This window comes from Cervus elaphus, chromosome 20, assembly GCF_910594005.1.
Source record: "Cervus elaphus chromosome 20, mCerEla1.1, whole genome shotgun sequence".
NCBI lineage: Eukaryota > Metazoa > Chordata > Mammalia > Artiodactyla > Cervidae > Cervus > Cervus elaphus.
In genome coordinates, this window is record NC_057834.1 from 140,203,055 (window position 1) to 140,220,503 (window position 17,449).

Sequence of the window (17,449 nt, forward strand, 5' to 3'; positions counted from 1 at the left end):
CTTCTCCACCCTCGACACCAGGGCCTCTTCCCGGCAGAGTCGCCTGGGGTGTGAGCAAGCTCTCCGCGTTGGCTGGTTCACACGTGTGCTTGTGACCTGCAGTTTTCTTATTTTGAGTGAAAATCAGCATCCTTTCCCTGTGTGCACATGTGTACATGCGACGCAGGGCTGGCGTGTGCATGTCATTTGCTCCCCTACTTTCCCCTGTATCTTTGACCTTGCTGTCTCCTGTAACTGGAGTATTAGCCTCCTGCGTGATATTCAAATACTGTCCCCAGTGTGCTGGTGAGGATGTTTCTCCCACGCGGCAGGGTTTCCCCCAGTTTACACTTGAATTTCCCCATCTTCTCTCTCCAGCACCTTGGGAAGCCATCTCCACCCTCCCTATGAAGTTCTGGCATGCTTTCCTCCTGCGTCCAACGGGGCTGGGACTGATGGAAGCCCAGGGAGAGAGAGACCGGTCCACCTTAAAACTTCCCAGACCACCTGGAAGAGCCCGCAGTTCCCTGTGGGCCCTATTCCTGGCTTTTCATGTGCTAATGCCACTGCTTTAAGGACCTGGAGTTTCAGATCTGAGAACCCTGCTCTTCTTTCACTTTCCTTTCCTGGATTTCTCGGCTGTTACTCACCTGTTTGTTTTTCCAAGTGAACCTTACAGTTGCAGAAATGTGGGTTTTACTGGGATCGTGTTAAATTTGGAGGAACTGACGTCTCAGACAGGGCCACGCCTGTGCTCCACGCTGCCCTTGCGGCTTTGTGCTTTTCTCGTGAAAGCTACGCCTGGGTGCTGTCGTCGACGGAATATTCTCTATCACTTTTTCTTCAGAGTGGTTCTTGCTGGGTGTATGAAAGCCCTTTATTTCTGGATGTTAAGGTCACAGCTGCCACGGACTAGGTTCTCCTGTTGCTGCAGCAGTTTTTCCACAGAACCTGCCGGGTTTTCCAGACAAAAGCTTCCCAGGCAGTGTTCCCGCTGGGGTCCCGGCCGGGTTTCCTTCCCCCAACCGCTGGGGTCCCGGCCGGGTTTCCTTCCCCCAACCCGGAGCAGTCCGGGGGCGGCAGGCACAGGGTGTGGGCTTGAGGGGCCTCTGTGCTCTGGGCACAGGTTTGGGGGTGTCCGTCCTGTTGGTCAGGGGCATCCCCCGCCATACAGAAATGGACTGGAGTTGCCCTCTGGCTTCACGTGGGGCCTGTGAGGCTGCAGCAGGACATTCAGGCCCAGCTGCTCAGCTGGGGGCCTGCTGGGGGGCAGGCTGACGACATGGGGTTGGGGGCAAGGCCCTGGAGGCTGGAGGGGGTCCTAGGGGAGGGCTTTCAGCTCACGGGCCGCAGTGTGAGTGTGGGGGTCGGGCCCTCCAGGCCTGGTGTTTTCCTGGGTAGTGAGGTGGGGGGCGCTGTGTCCTCCACCTTCCCTCCAGTCTGCAGCCCTGCCCAGCCCCTCCCCGCTCCTCCCCCAACAGCGAGCAGGGAAACTCCGGGCCTTTCCTGAGTGTTCTCACTCTTTAATTACAGTGTAACAGAGTAGGGCACGGTGTGTGGACCCCTGCATGGGACACACGCCCCCCACCCAGGCCGAGCTGACCCTGGCCACACGGGAGGGGCCCTGCCCCAGCACCCTGCGGGAAGCCTGGCTGAGACCCCTCTGAGTAGCACCGTGAATGGACGTTCAGGAGACGTGGGGATGTATGGAGACCCCGCGCCCCCAGGAGGGTTTCAGCGGCTGACAGCAGCTCTGCCAACTCCCTTCATTGCCTGTTTCCTGGGCTGCGTGAAGGCCTGGCGTGTGTGTGGGCAGAGGGCCCACTGCCGCCCTGGCTCTTTCCCGGCCTGGGGGAGCCAGAGGGCCTGGGGAACCCTGACCTCGTGCACATCCCCATGCGCCCCTTGACAGCAGTCTCCAGGCCCCAGGCTCCCCTGGGACAGGCAGTGGGCCTATGTAAGTGGGGCTCCAGCCAGCTCAGTCCAGGGCTGGGCCTGGGTCCTGGGCAAGGCTCCCTCCCTTGCCCTTAGTGATGCTTCCTGTCCCCGGGTTGCTGCAAGCATTGAAAGGGGAGCCAGGCAGGGCTGGTGGGCACAGGCAGGTGCCGGGAGGTCCCCTGTGGGCCGGGCTCAAGCCCTCGGTGGCCTGTCGCTCTCCTCTCCACCGCACGCTTCTCCAGGGAAGGCGACCAGCCGTGGCTCTGGGCGGAGGGTCTGAAGGACTCTGCCCAGCCGGTGAAGCCAGTCAGAGGGGCCAAGAGCAGTGTCCATCCTCGGTGCTCAGAGGCCAGGGCCCCTGCTGGCTGTCGGCGGATGCCCTGCGGCCTGGGAAGACGATGGTGGCGTACTCCGTCTGCTCGGGGACGCAGGGAGCCGCGGGCTCCGGGGTCTTCTCCCGCCACTGGAAGTCCAGCTCCCCGTAGTCCACTGTGACGGCCGGCACAGAAGGGGAGCCCTCCTTCTAGGGGAGAGAGGGGGGAATGGTCATCGGTCTCCAAGGGCGGACACACACACACCCCTTCTGGGACTGGCACTGGTGTTGGGCGAGGGGCGTGGCTAGTCTGAGGCCGCCCCGCCCCGAGTGCAGCTCCGCCCAGTTGACTAGTTGACCGTGATGCAAAGGGAAGGACACTCACCGGAGGTTGGTCTTGGCTCCTGCGGGCGCAGCCCCCTGCAGAGAAGTACCCGAGTCAGGGAGCCCCAAGGCCCTGCAGTAGTGAGCTGGGGCTTCGGGGGGTTCCTGGGCCCCAAGAAAGGCACCGGGTCCTCCGGCCTCCCCCCTAGACACTCAGGGCCCCCTTGGGACCTGAGCTGTCTGAGCCCCAGGGCCCAGCGGGCTCCCAGGCATCCCACGCGGCCCAGCCCAGAGGCCCTCCGCCAGCCCCACGGGGCGCACTGTGGGCGCGTCGTCAGTGGTCCCCGCACGTCCCCACACACATCTGAGGGAGGGAGGTGCAGTCCCCTGACGAGACAACACCCACGCGGGCGCGTCACTGTGGCTGTCACCTCGGGTGCCCGGCGGTTAGAAGAGCTCAGTGCCCTGGCTGAGGTCCAGCCCAGGTGATGGCCGTGGTGGGGGCTGCCTTCCCTCCCCCCCCACCCCGAGAGCAGGCCCAGGGGAGGGCAGCACAGGGGCTTCCGAGGGGACCCCTGATCCTGGAAGCCCAGTCCAGCCCCTCCCTGAGGGGGGACACAGAGGGGACAGGAACGGGGCAGGAGGTGAGGGAGGGGGCAGGGGGCAGAGCCTTCGGGGACTCATCACCTCGAGTAGCCCCGAGGAAGACCGCAGCCAGGACCCAGATCAGCAGCAGCAGCAGCAGGACCCCCAGAAGGACGCTAGTGACGCCGATGACCAGGCTCTGCATCTGGCCTTCAGGCTTGGGCTGGGGGCTGGGGGGCTCCGTGGGCGGCTCCAGGACTCCCTCTGCAGGAGGACAGGGGTCAGAGCGGGCACCCAGCGCCCCGCTCCTCCAAGTCCTACGCCCCCACACGCGGTCTCCAAGCCTGCCCCTGGGCAGGGCTTTCGCGCACAAGGCCACCCTCAGAGGCCCTGCCGCCAGCCCCCTTTCTCAAGGACAGTGGGCCTGGGGGTGCTTACAGCCGTGGAGGGCAAGGGCGGGGGTCACCACTGTCCTGGATGTGGGGCCGAGGTCCGGCACGGAGCCTGGCGACCCCGAGGCCACCCTGCCGTGGCGGCTCCCACCCCAGCCTGGGGGCCTGCCCCGCGCTCGGGTCTCCAGCGCCCACACCTGTCACTGTGAGCTCCGCGCGGTGGCTCTCGTTGATCTGCGTCCGGGGGGGCAGGTAGATGGCCCCGCAGAAGTAGACGCCGCTGTCGTTCCGCTGGGCAGCCACGATGCTCATGAGGAAGTGCTGCCCGCCAGGCAGTGGCGTGACGCGGAAGCGCTGGTCGCGGCCGGGCTGGCTGCGATCCTCGGGGAAGGCGGCCAGCTTGTCTGTCTGGTTGCTGGGGCTCATGCGGTACCAGTTGAGGACGAAGTGCTCCGGCTTACTGGAGAAGCTGCAGGTGAAGGTGGCGTTTGCCCCCTCGGGCACGACCAGTCGGGCAGGGGAGAAGGTGAGGGCGCTCCAGGGCCTGCTGGAGGCCTCTGTGGGGAGAGCAGGCGTGAGGTGGGCAGGAACAGCCCCTGGCCCAGGCCCCTCACCTTCCCTCAGCCCTGGGAACGAGGAGGCTCTGCCGCGTGCTTCTGCCCCCACGCCCTGCTTGCCCCCAGGGACAGAACGCACGCCCCCGGGATGGGATGCTTGCTCCTGGGACAGAACGCTCTTCCCCAGGGACAGCGCGCTCGCCCCCGGGACAGGACGCTCTTCCCTGGGGACAGGGCGCTCACGTCTCATGGACAGCTCCATGGTGGGACCCTGTCCTCTGACTGTACTGATCTGGGGCTGGCTCTGACCTCCAGGCCCTCATTTCTGCCCCCCCTCTCCCTTGGTGGTGGTAAGGGCCCCCACCCTCTCTCTTGCTGAAGACCAGTTGCCAGTCCCTGCAGGTCCGACCCGCACGGTCGCAGCTCCAGTGCCCTGGGTCCTCCCTGCTCTGAGCAGGGGAGGGGTGGGTAACCGCTGGGGGCATCCCGTGGAGGGGAGCAAGCTCCATCTCAGGACAAGCTCATTGTTGGAACCCCGCTACCCCACGGCGGGCGCTGCTGACCAGGCAGTGAGTGAGAGACCCTCTGTATCTTCTGCCACAACTCGGGGGCTGGTGCTCAGAGGCCAGCAGGGCTGTCGCTCACCTGAGGATAGGTCTGAGCTCTGCCCGCACGCCCCAAAACAGGCCCGCCATGGCCTGCCAGGGCCCACTGAGGGACACCCCCAAACCACGCCAGCCACCTCCTGCCAGGACCCACCGGGGGATGCCCCCAAACCATGCCAGCCACCGCCTGCCAGGGCCCACCGGGGGACGCCTCACCACGTTCAGGGACTGGCTCACCAGCACACGCACACATGCACGTTCCCACGCACACGCTCACAGGCTCACACCCACTCGCTGGCTGGGCGGGGGATGACGCCCCTCCTAGGAGATGTCCACCGCACCCTCCTCGGGGTCAAGGCTGACGTGGTGCCCCCTTCTGAGGGGGGGGCCCTGTGGCTGGACGGTGCAGGGTGGCTCCTGATTTGCATGTTGGACTCTGAGAACCACGGCGGGGAGCGGCGGGCCTGCGCTGCCCGCTCTGGACCCAGCTCTCCGTCTGCGGACAGCCGCCCCAGCACCGCCCCGCCCCTCCAGGCCCGGGGTCTTCCAGGCCCTGTGTAGGGCTGCTCCTTGTTTCTGTGGAGGACCCCCCACCCTGCCCCGCTGCTTTAGGTACAAGTGAGCACAGATTCGGCCAAAGCTGTGTGGTGGTGCTGGTGTGCCGAGCCGAGAACACTGGTCCTCCTTCCACTGGCCCAGCTCATCCCTGCTCTGCACGTGGCCCTTGGTTGCTGCCTCCTGACTCCCACCCGCCGCCAGCCTGAGTCTGGGGCCACACGGACAACCCAGGAGCCCCGTTCTGCATGGCGGTCCCAGACTGTGCCCCCACCCACCGCACCCACACCACCTCTGGTCCCACCTGCCGAGGCCTTGAGTGAGCCCACTCCTGCGTGCACCCCCAGCAGGCACCCCTGCTCTGAGCCCCTGTGTGGACATTTGCTGGCAGGCCCTGTGTCTGGGGGGACCTGGCCGCCTTCAGGTCAGGTCCTCAGTGGCACCCCCATCCTGAATCAGTGACCAGCTGTTTGCCCTTTGTGGGGCCTCATGGAGTCGGAACTGGATGAGCTGGACCCTGGGCTGCCCGGCCTTTCCTCCATACAGCTGCCCTCGTCCTGCTCGGGCCCTGGGATGGCCGGTCCCTGCTGGTGGTTGACAGGGCCCTGCTCTGTCTGGACCATGTGGACCCCCACCGCCTCTCAGCCCGTCCCCCAGCCCAGCCCTGCCTCCGCCGGGATGCCCACCCCGCCCTCACCGGGCCTCACCCTGCGGCTGGAGGCTGGGGCTGGAGGCCGCTGGGCCTGAGGCCCGGTCAAGGGTGGACCCCGTGGGGCAGTGAGGGGGGCGGCCCGTCCCCTCTGGGTGCTCAGGACCCAGCTCCGAGGGGTTGCTCGCCTCCCAGGGCCTTGGCTGTCAGGGGCCCCGGGGGCCGGGCCGGGATGTGGGGTCACAGAGCGGACCCTCACGGGGTACCTGGCGGCCCCCAGAGGGAGAAAGATGGGCTGCTCCGAGCAGGAGTCCAGAAAAGGCCCAGAGCAGACGGAGGCCTGGGCAGGAGCCCTGGGTGGCGGACAGCCGGGGGGCCTGGGGCCTGGGGCCTGCGGTGCGCGCGTCCCTGTTCAGCCAAAGTCCCTGTTCAGCCTTGGCCTGTGAGGCAGTACCGAGCTTCCTCTCGAGTCCAGGGGGCCTCACTTTATCCCTGAGGTAGGAATGCCTGTGAAGTCTGCTCTTATCTTGTTTATGAATTGAAAATTTAAATGTTGCCTATTTCTGTAACAATGAAATGTCAATGAGGGGCCCCCAGGCCTTTTTTTTCTCTTTGAGAAGAGGGTTGAGGAGAAAGCTGAGCCCCAGCAGGGTCAGTGGGGCGGGAACCTGGGGGGCTGCGGGATGGGCTGTGAGCCTCGAGGTGGGCTCAGAGTGCCCTCAGAGACTGCATTTCACAGCTGCCCACTGATACTTGATTTGGGTAGCACCTGCCAGTGGTGCTGAAAGCACTACTCATGGGCTGCGGGGTCTCTGCCTCGGGTCTCCAGTTCATCCCAAAGGGAAAGATGCGCCTTCCTCTCCTTGGCAGTGGACCCGGAGGGAGTGACCTCGTTGTGGGGTCCCCCAAAGGTGCCCCAAGAAGGGCCAGCATGTCTGTGACCTCCTACAAGTGAATGACAGTCATGCCCTACCTGGGTCCTTTAGAAATGCCAGCACAACAAATGCTACCCCTACCCCAAAATAGACACGCGGGGCTGCATCAGACTAAAGAGCTTCTGCTCAGCAAAGGACACCATCGAAAACTGAAGAGAGCCTAGCGAACAGGAGAAAATGCTTGCAAATCATACATCTGATAAGGGGTTAACACCCAGAGCATATAAAAAATTCATAATAGCAAAGCCCCAAACAATCTGATTAAAAAATGGGCGGAGGACCTGAGGAGACATTTTCCCCAAGAAGACGTGCAGGTGGGCCACAGGGACACGGAAAGGTGCTCAGTGTCACTGATCATTGGGAATCGGGAATACACACAGAAACCACAGTGAGCTGGCCCCTCGCACCTGCTGGAACGGCCGTCATCGAAAAGACTAGAGATAGCAAGTGGTGAAGAGGATGTGGAGAAGACTGGAAACTGGTGTGAGGTGTGAAGGCTCCTTAAAAACTAAAAATAGAACTGCCACATGATCCACCAATTTCACTTGGTTTTTATCTGAAGGAAACTGAAACACTCATTTAGGAGATACATACACCTCGGTGTTCATAGCAGCGTCGTTTACAGTAGCCAAGACATGGAAACAAGCTAAGTGCCATCGACAGAGGAGCGGAAAGAAGACGTGGTGCATTTCTACAGTGGAGTACTGCTCAGCCACAAACAAGAATGAAATCCTGTCCCTTGGGACAACATGGATGGACTTGGAGAATATTATACCTAGTGAAGTAAGTTGCACAGAGAAAGACAAATACTGTATGATTTTACTTATATGTGGAATCTAAAGAACAAAGAAACAAACAAAAAAACCCAAAACAAAGCAAGATAAAAACCGAGCTCACGGGTATAAAGAACAGACCTGCATTTGCCAGAGGTGCATGCTCAGTCACTCAGACGTGTCTGACTCTGGCCCACGGACTGTAGCCCGCCAGGCTCCTCTGTCCATGGGATTTCCCAGGCGGAATACTGGAGCGGGTAGCCATTTGCTCCTCCAGAGGATCTTCCCCACCCAGGGATGGGACCAGCGTCTCCTGTGTTGGTAGGCGGGTCCTTTACCACTGAGCCACGGGGACAACCATTGCCAGAGGTTGAGGTGGGGGGAATGGGTGAAGGCAGTCAAAATGTAGAAACTTCCAGGTGTAAATAAGTCCTTGGGATGTGATCTGCAGCTTGGGGACTAGGGTTAATAATACTGTACTGCATATTTGAAAGTAGCTAGGAGAGTAGGTCTTGAAAATTCTCCTTACAAGAAAAAGCTGGTATCTGTATATGGTGATGATATTGGCCAGACCCACTCTGATGATCGTTTTGGAATATTTACAAGTGTCAAATCATTACATGTTATACCTGAAATGAATATGATGAGGCATGCCAATTATACCTCAAAACTTCCTAATTCTAAGGATTTCCATATCGAAAATAAAATAGAGATTTGATTAAAAAAAGAAAAGAAGAAAGCCGGGCCAGACAAAGGCAGAGAGAGGGAGTCTGCGGAGGTCCGAGAAGGCGGGGTCCTTGACTCAGCTCATCAGGGAAGGGGCCAGGCAGAGGGCAGGCTCGGGACGCAGGGCGTCTGGACAGTGGGCCCGCAGCAGGGCCACCGCCCTGGGCCTTGGGGGAGTCTGTGAGCGCTGTGTGGACCGGAGGGCTGTGGGCTGTGCCGGCCCCAGATCCAGGCATTCAGCAGCCCCCCAGAATGTGGCCTCATGGGAAGCGGGGTCTTTTCTGGCAGGATCGGTCGAGATGAGGTGTTGGTCTGTGGCCCCTAACCCGCCGTGACGGTGTCCTTACTGGGGAAGAGACATGGACAGGCCTGCACACGGAGCACGCTGCGGGACATGGAGCAGAGCTGGGGTGGTGTGTCCACAGGCCGAGGGACACCCAGCATCCCTACCTCTGCCCGGGGCCGGGAGGGGCCTCGGGAGGAGGGGACCCTGCGACCCCGAGGACCCCCCGACTTCCCTCCTCCAGAGCTGCCGGCCCACAGGCTTCTGAGGTCCCCGTGGCCAGCCTGGGGCGGGGGTCACCGCAGCAGCCCCAGCACACTGACCCAGGAAGCCGAGGGGCCAGGGTCACCGGTTGGCCACTCTGGGTGCAGGGTGTTCACTGCTGTGTTTTTGTACCTTTTCTGTATCTTTCAAATACTTTTCAAGATTGTAAGTTGAAAAAGATAAAGAATCTGACTTAGAAAAAGTATGTCATAGGCAGTGCCAGACAGTTCTTACAAGATGAAGTTCTCATGACACTATACAGTAGGCATTTTATCCCCAAACTGCAGGTGGGAAAATTTCTGCTCAGTGAGGTCAAGGAAGCTGTCCCAAACTCCCCAGCACCGACCCCTTTAATGTTTTGATCCTTCCCTTCTTCGGGAGGGGACCCTGGAGGGGAGCAGGTCACCGGCGGCAAGTCACCCCCACCCCAGCCTTGGCCCTTCTTCCCGGACGACACGCATCCCGTCCCCACCCCTCCCCGCGCCGCGCCTGGACCCCCAGGGCTCCCCACGGGGCGCCTTGTGACCACAGGCTCCTGGACCACTGACCACAGCCTTGAGTTTTGCTCTGTCCACCTTGAGCAAGGCTGGGGAGGAAGGAGAGCAGGGAGGCCCGGCTGCCCCGTGCTGCTGGCCAGGCCCAGGCCGGGCACAGACGCCTGAGGGGCTCTGGGCACTGGAGTCCAGGACAAGCAGCCAGGGGGTCAGGGCCACTCCCCCTCACCGTGGCCCTTCCAAGGCCCTGGCCCCCGGAGCCCAGTGGGGTCCAGAGGACTGGCCCTAGGGCTGGCTGGGAGCCCCCTTCGCTGGTGTTCCCCTCTGGCAGGACCTGGCACTGTGGCTGAGGGCGAGGGGAGCCAGGAGGGGCGCCTCCCTGACCATGAGGCTCTGGCCGTGGGCCTGCAGGGCCTCCCGGGGAACGGCCCACAACACGCTGGGGGCAGGCCCCTTCTGGAAGCCCTGCGGACGCTCCCGGCCCCGTGCCCCGGGGCGCCTTCTCACAGACCCAGAGGGGCATGGCCCAGGCCCACAAGGCGGTGGGGGCTGAATGGGCGTTACTGGAGCCCGGACCCCGCTGACATAATTGGAGAAACATCGTCAGGCCATCCAGCCTGTGCCCTCCGGAAATGCCAGTCTGTTTTCCCGCAGGAAAACACGAGTGGGCCTTGGGCCTGGGGCTCTGGCAGCCCAGCGCTGTCATCCTACAGGGAGGGCACAACCCCCCCCCCCCCGCCCCCCGCCATCCCTCAGGCCTCCCAACGAGAGCGGGGCCCTTCTGCCTGCTCCCCAGCGGGGATGGGCTCACCCCTCAGCAAGGATGGGGCCCACCCTGGGCGAGGACAGGCTCACCCCGGGCAAGGACGGCAGGTGAGCAGTCGGAGCCCAGAGAGGGCCCTTCACTGGTCCGAGGCCACACAGCGCCCTGCCAGGGGCCATGCTGGGCCTCAGGGGCCCAGTCCCACCGGCTGGAGACTGTGAAGGGGAGGCACGGCCCTGACCCGCACCACCCAGCCCAGGCCCACCTACCTAGAAGCCATCCTGGCCAGCAGCCCAGCTGTAGCACGGCCCAGAGGAGCGGCCACGGCGCCTGCGGGGTCCCCATGCCCAGGGCGCCTGCCTGCCCGCATGCCGCTCACAGCCTCCACTGCCGCAGGAGAGGAGAGGAAGCTGTCCCGGGCTGTCGGAGGGCCCCGCCCCCAGCCCACCCCCTCTTCCTGGTGGGAGAGACACACTCAGCACAGACGCTGAGAGAGGGGGAGAGGAACGGAGACACGGGCAGGAGGAGGAGGAGGTGGGTCGGCCCCCCAGCCCGGGGAGGCTCTTGGCTCTTTCTGGGTGGCTGCCCCTTCCTGAGGCCGGGAGCCCCCTGGGCCGGGGGAGGGTCTTCTGCCTTCCTCCCCCGGCCAGCCCTGCCCTCTCTGGGCCCAGGTCCCAGTGTCCCCGTGCTGAACCACTGCCTGCCAGAGCCGCTCTGCTGGGGGCAGTGAGCGCGGGGGCGGGCCTGCCATGCCAGACCCCCCCCCGAAGGCTGTGGGCAGCCTCCCCAGTGGCGGTGGGCAGCGAGGCTCCGGGTCTTTCTTCCAGGCCCGCCTGCGACCCGTGCCTCCCATCCTACCCAGGGCGCTGGGCCCCTCCCCACCCCCTCGGTGGTCCCGCTGGCCTCGCGTGGATGGGGGGCTCCTGGGGCCGGCTCTCAGGAGGCCCCAGGTGGGGGACGGCCTCACTTCCACCTCTTTCCACCCACAGAAGCTTTCTGAGCCCCCAGTGCTGGGGGTGGTCCTGGGGTTTTCAGGAGCCCGGCCTGGCCGCCCAGCCCTGATGTTTGTTAAGTCACTGGGTCATTCACTGCATTTCGCTCTAAGCATTTTGTTCTAATGAATGGAAAACAGGAAAAACGAAACTGCTGATATTAGCGGTGCGGTGCGTAGGTCTCGTCAGCTAAGATGACAGAGACAGAAACTGCCTGACAGCTGGCGCTCAGCCCCGGCTCTGACACCCGGGGTTTGCTGTGAAGGGAAAACATTAAAGAAAACTGAAACAGTGGAAAAAGAGCATCAAAGACACTATCTCCGGCGAAGCGAGGTGCTGGGCGGAGGAGGCTCAGCGGTGAAGAGAGGGCCACTCCCAGGCGCCAGCCCCGGAGGAGGCCGCGGGGACAGAGTGGAGGACGGGAGGGGTCCCTACTGACCCCGGCCCCGGGAGGCACGTGGGCGCTCACAGCGGGCCCGGGGCTGTGTGTGTGGGGCACTGTGTCCCCTGAGGACCAGGCTGCAGTGGGCTGTGTGGGGAGCACTCTGTCCTCTGAGGACCAGGCTGCAGTGGGGGTGTGAGGAGGGGGGTGCTCTCAGACCCTGGGGCCTCCTCACCACCCCTCGCCTCCGCTCCACCTGTGAGAGCCCGGCCGGTGCCTCCATGTCCCTCTTGCCCCACTTCCCTTCCTCCCCCACTCCTAGTGGTCCCTCCCTCCCAGCCTCTTGCCCCCCACTCTCACTGACACCCCAGGGCGGTGGGCTGGGCGGGTGGCCCAGACTTGGCAGGCTGAAAAGGGCTCTTGAACTGCAGGAGGGTCGGGGTGGGAGGGGACTGAAGGATGAAGGGAGAACAGACACTGGAGGCAGGGAGGGGGTACCCAGAGCCTGGGGAGGGCAAGACCAGCAGGACAACTGGGCCAGAGCCTGGGGAGGGGCCCCGGCAAGTGAGGGAAGGGGCAGGGATCCCAGGGCCTCTGGGTGCCGACCCCACAAGCCAGCTCCCGCTGCCTATCAACACGTTGTCCCCCCACACACCCCATCCAAACACACCCCACCCCCCACCGTTTCCCCCACAGCGTCCACCCATTCGGTTCCCCACACTGTCCCCACCACACACACACACAAACACATTCTCCCCACACCATCCCCACACACTGTCCCCACACACTATCCCCATACACTATCCCCACACACCGTCCACATACACTGTCCTCACACCCCATCCCCACACTGCATCCCCACACACCGTCCCCACACACTGTCCCCACACACTATCCCCACACACCGTCCCCACACCCCATCCCCACACCATCCCCACACACCGTCCCCACACACTGTCCCTACACACCGTCCCCACACCCCATCCCCACACACTGTCCCCACACACCATCCCCACACCCCATCCCCACACACTATCCCCACACACCATCCCCACACACCGTCCCCACACACCGTCCCCACACACCATCCCCACACACTATCCCCACACACTATCCCCACACACTGTCCCCATACACTGTCCTCACACCCCATCCCCACACTGCATCCCCACACACCATCCCCACACACTATCCCCACACACTGTCCCTACACACTATCCCCATACACTATCCCCACACACCATCCCCACACCCCATCCCCACACCATCCCCACACACCGTCCCCACACACCGTCCCCACACCCCATCCCCCCACACTGTCCCCACACACTATCCCCAGACACACTGTCCCCATACACTGTCCTCACACACCATCCCCCCACACCGTCCCCACACACTATCCCCACACACCGTCCACATACACTGTCCTCACACACCATCCCCCCACACCGTCCCCACACACTATCCCCACACACTGTCCCACACACCGTCCCCACACACCATCCCCCCATACAGTCCCCACACACACCGTCCCCACACACCATCCCCCCATACAGTCCCCACACACACCGTCCCCACACACTATCCCCACACACTATCCCCACACACGCTGTTCCCACATATTATCCCCACACACTGTCCCACACACCGTCCCCACACACTATCCCCACACACGCTCTTCCCACACACCGTCCCCACACACCGTCCCCACACACTATCCCCACACATGCTCTTCCCACACACCGTCCCCACACACCGTCCCCACACACTATCCCCACACACTGTCCCACACACCGTCCCCACACACCATCCCCCCACACCGTCCCCACACACTATCCCCACACATGCTCTTCCCACACACCGTCCCCACACACCGTCCCCACACACTATCCCCACACACGCTCTTCCCACACACTGTCCCACACACCGTCCCCACACACAGCCTCCCCCCACCGTCCCCACTACACAGTGTGTCTGGCCTGTGCCCCCCGCCCCACCCTTCACTGGGACAGGTCAGGCTCTCCAGGTGGTGGGAGGAGGGATGGTCAGGCTCCATCTGCCTCTCCCTGCATCCTGCTGGCTGGCCTGTCCTTGTGTCCTGGTCTCACCCCTTCAGGTTTGGGACATTTCAGTCAGGGTCACAGCGGGGCTGACCATCGCTGACCCCACACGTGACCCTCTCACATGCCCAGGTGTGGGTGCAGTGGGGCCTCTGGGGAGGCGGTCACTGCAGGAGTGCTCCAGGCGTGACAGTAGCAGGGCTGGTCCTGCACAGGGGCCAGACCTTCTCAGGGACGGCATCTCACACAGCCGCCCGCTGGTACAACCAGGACTGCCACGGCTGCGGCCCACCGAGGGGGTGCGGAGGGTCTTGGTTTAGTTCCTGGGCCGGCGTGTGTGTTGGGTGCTGTACAGTGTACCCATGACGGCCTGCCTCCCTCCCCTGAGGTGACACCGGCTGTCATCACGGGACCCCCGTGCCGCTCAGAGCCACTCCCAGCTCTCTGCCCTCTCACCCTGCACCCACGCGTCCATCCTCTAGCATCTGCTTTGTCTCCACAAAGTACACAGTGGGGTGGCCCGTGCGGCAGGACCCTATGGACAGTGGTCCGCGCGTCCGTGTGTCCCTGCTGGGCTCCTCACTGTGCCCCGTGGCGGGTGGGCACGCTTGGCTCTTCTCTGCTGAGGCCCACCTGGGTGGATCCAGCCAGGGGTCCGGCAGGGAGGAGCCGGCGGGCAGGGCCTGGTGAGCAGCCCTGGTCACCGCAGTCCCTGGTGCTGTGGGGTGTGTGCTGTGTTGGCAGGTCTGTCTGGCTGCTGGCTGCTTCCTGTTGGACGGACCGCAGGAGCCCACGGGCCAGCAGTGAAGGAAGCGAAAGGGCCCACAGGGTTCTCAGCGAGGCAGGCACTGGGCTCCATCTTTCGGCCTTGACAAGAGGGGACCTAGGGTTTCCAAGGTGCGCCTGGCCTGGCTGAGGTGACACCGGGGGAGGAGAGGGGTGGAGAGAAAGTGGGGAAGAGGGGCTCCCTGAGCTCCTGAGAGGCCGCTGGAGCTGGAGGGACGTTTCCATCACGGGAGAAACACAGGAAGCAGGGGGGCCACCCAAAACTGCTTCTGAGGGGCCAGAGGATGGTGATGTCAGTGACCTCTGACCCACACTTGGAGGGGGAAATGATGCCCCAAACCGGGAGGGTGGTGAGTTCACAGCCAGTCTGAGGTTGGAACAGGAAATGGTTAATAGTGTTTGCAAATAAAAACCTTCTGCTCTACCCTGTTTTTGAAGCATTTCCCAGAAGTTAAAAAAGAATACTGAATTTATCCGCCCAATGTAAGCATCAAATTAAAAAATGAAGATGAAATATTTTCATCATTTACTATACCCAAGACTAAAGACAGTGGGGGTATTTGCTAATGCGGTGGGGTCCCCCTCATTTCTGAATTTGCCAGAATGCTGTTAGGAGTTTAAATGAGAATTTACATTTAAAATTTCCCAAAATATGTGTTTATGTGTACGTGTTCATGTTTTTGTATGTGTGTGGGCATGCAGGTGCTCACAGGTAGGTATGTGCGTGGTGTGTGTGTTTTCGTGTGTACAGGCGTTCACAAGAACGCGTTTTGTGTGTAGGCTTGTGCTCATACGTGGGTCAGGCTGTGTCGGTGTGTGTGGTGTGTTTGCTAGTACGTGTGCAGAGTGCAGGTATGTGTGTGCAGTGCTCACATGCGTGTGTGTGCCTGTGCCTGCACCTCTGGCCTCTCTCACTGGCCAGTCCCCCAGGCGGCTGAGGGGCAGCCCGCCAGGTTCTGGAGGCAGACCGACCGGGGCGGACAAGGAGGCGCCACCGCCTGGACGGGCCGTGCTTGCCTCGGAGCGCTGAGGTGCTCTCACCCGGAGGTGCCTCGCCCGCCGCCCTGGGTCCCTGTCCTTCTCCTGTGTTGCTTGATGTCCTGGCTCCTGTGGGGTCTGGGGGAGGTGCCAGCCCCTCGCTTGGCAGCAGCTGGGCTGAGTGCTGAGACTTGGCCATTGGGAAACACCGCTGGGACGGAGCAGCTGGTGGGGCTGCGGTGTCCGCTGCCGGCCCGGACCCCGCCCGCTGCCTGCGGCCCCCATGTACGCACCTCGACCGTGTGCTGGGGCTTGGGCCCTCGGGCGGGCCGAAGGACCCAGGATTCAGGGAGTGCACCCCTCTGCGGAGGTCTGGGGGCAGGGGGAGCCTGGCACGCACTGAGAGAGGCTCTGCCCCCGGCTCTCTTCTTGGTTGTCTGTCTGTCTGTCTGGCTATCCTAACCCGTCTGCTGCCCACGCCCAGGGTTGGTGGAGCAAAGTGTCAGCTGGCGGGCCTCGGGTGGACCCTGTAACCCCTGACCCTGAGCTGGCGGCCAGGCCTGTCGCCTCCCTGCTGGGCTGTCTTGCCTCCTCCACTCCCACCCCTGCCCAAAGCGGGCTATTGTCTGGCCCAGGGTCGTGGTGGAGGCTCCGGGGAGCCAGCCAGGTCCAGGTCGGGGCAGATGGGGGCTCACCTGGACTGTGGGAGGTCTGTGTTCTCACCCTCCACCGGAGGCCCCTGTGTGGGGGCTGCCCCCGCGCCCTGGCTGGGGGGCGAGTGTAGCTGAGGAGGAGGCCAGAGCGCGTCCGCCAGGAGAGCGGCCCTCGCTGTTTTCCTTGGGTGGTGATCGTGTGGAAACGGTACCTGGTTTCCTGATGCTTCTCTCCACCCCCCCATCTGAGCTGGTCTGGAGTCGTCGGTGCCTCGAGGAGGCTGGTCCTAGGGCAGCAGGTGGAGGGCAGAAGGCAGAGGGAGTGGCCGCTGACCCTGCTGTGGGAGCCCGTCCTTCAGCAGAAGGGCCTCTCCAACCCCTCCTCCAGGGGGACTCACACAGACCCCGGCTCCATGCGGGGTGGTGCTGCGTTCTGCCTCGCCCCTTGTTTCTCTGCCAAGAGGAGGAGATGTTTATGGCTGATGGATCTGTTAGCAGACCCTGTAAGCATCTCGTGGAGGGCTGGGCTCGTGCGTTTGGGGGGCAGATAAATGGGCAGCCAGATAAAGGCATGTGAAGGCTGACCTCCCCGCCGTCTGCACCTCCGGGGTAGGCTGAGGGGGTCCTGAGTGATAGGTCAGGGGTGACTGGCTCCTCGCATCACCACCCAAAGGTTATTTTTCGGGATGGGGTGGTGAGTCATGATTGCTAGACTCTCCCCCAGAGTCAGAGACAGCTGGTGGTCTCTGGAGACGAGGGGCCTGTTGGTGGCCTGGGGTGGTGCAGTCTTGGCAGCATGAGGGGGCCCACACCCAGCACAGGGCAGGCACAGCCGGGGCCACTGTGCCTGGAGGGCCTACCGGGAGGGGGACAGCTCGTACACAGCACAGCCCAGACTGACCAGCAAAACTCAGGATCTTAGAATTGCAATGATGGGCTGGGTGATAACCAAAAATTTCCCGGGAAAAGCTGCCCTAAGGTAACATATACAGATGACACCACCCTAATGGCAGAGAGCAAAGAGGAACTAAAGAGCCTCTTGATGAAAGTGAAAGAAGAGTGAAGAAGCTGGCTAAAGACTCAATATTCAAAAAACTAAGATCATGGCATCCATTCCCATCACTTCATGGCAAATAGATGGGGAAAAAGTGGAAACAGTGATAGATTTTATTTTCTTAGGCTCCAAAATCACTGTGGATGGTGACTGCAGGACGTTTTCTCCTTGGAAGAAAAGCTAAGACAAACCTATACCCTGTATTAAAAAGCAGACATATCACTTTGCAGACAAACGTCTGTATAATCAAAGCTTTGGTTTTTCCAGTAGTCATGTATGGATGTGAGAGTTGGACTATGAAGAAACCTGAGCGCCGAAGAATTGATGCTTTCAAATTGTGGTGTTGGAGAAGACTCTTGAGAGTCCCTTGAACTGCAAGGAGATCCAATCAGTCCTTCCTAAAGGAAAT

The 17,449-nt window shown here is 62.2% G+C and overlaps 1 protein-coding gene across 2 annotated transcripts; it reads right to left on the reverse strand.

Annotated features, from left to right (window-relative positions):
• Positions 1 to 1,481: 1,481 nt before the first annotated feature.
• Positions 1,482 to 10,794, reverse strand: PDCD1 (programmed cell death 1). 2 transcript variants are annotated; one of them, XM_043878117.1, is made up of 5 exons: positions 10,405 to 10,794; positions 3,729 to 4,088; positions 3,242 to 3,403; positions 2,616 to 2,650; positions 1,482 to 2,437 (listed from the first exon to the last, which is right to left on the reverse strand). In XM_043878117.1, the coding sequence occupies exons 1-5, from the start codon at positions 10,478 to 10,480 to the stop codon at positions 2,225 to 2,227; spliced, it is 846 nt and encodes a 281-aa protein (XP_043734052.1). In that variant the 5' UTR covers positions 10,481 to 10,794; the 3' UTR covers positions 1,482 to 2,224. The 2 variants fall into 2 exon arrangements, with proteins under 2 accessions (XP_043734052.1, XP_043734051.1); XM_043878116.1 differs by having other exon boundaries at positions 1,482 to 2,440; positions 10,405 to 10,784.
• Positions 10,795 to 17,449: the final 6,655 nt, after the last annotated feature.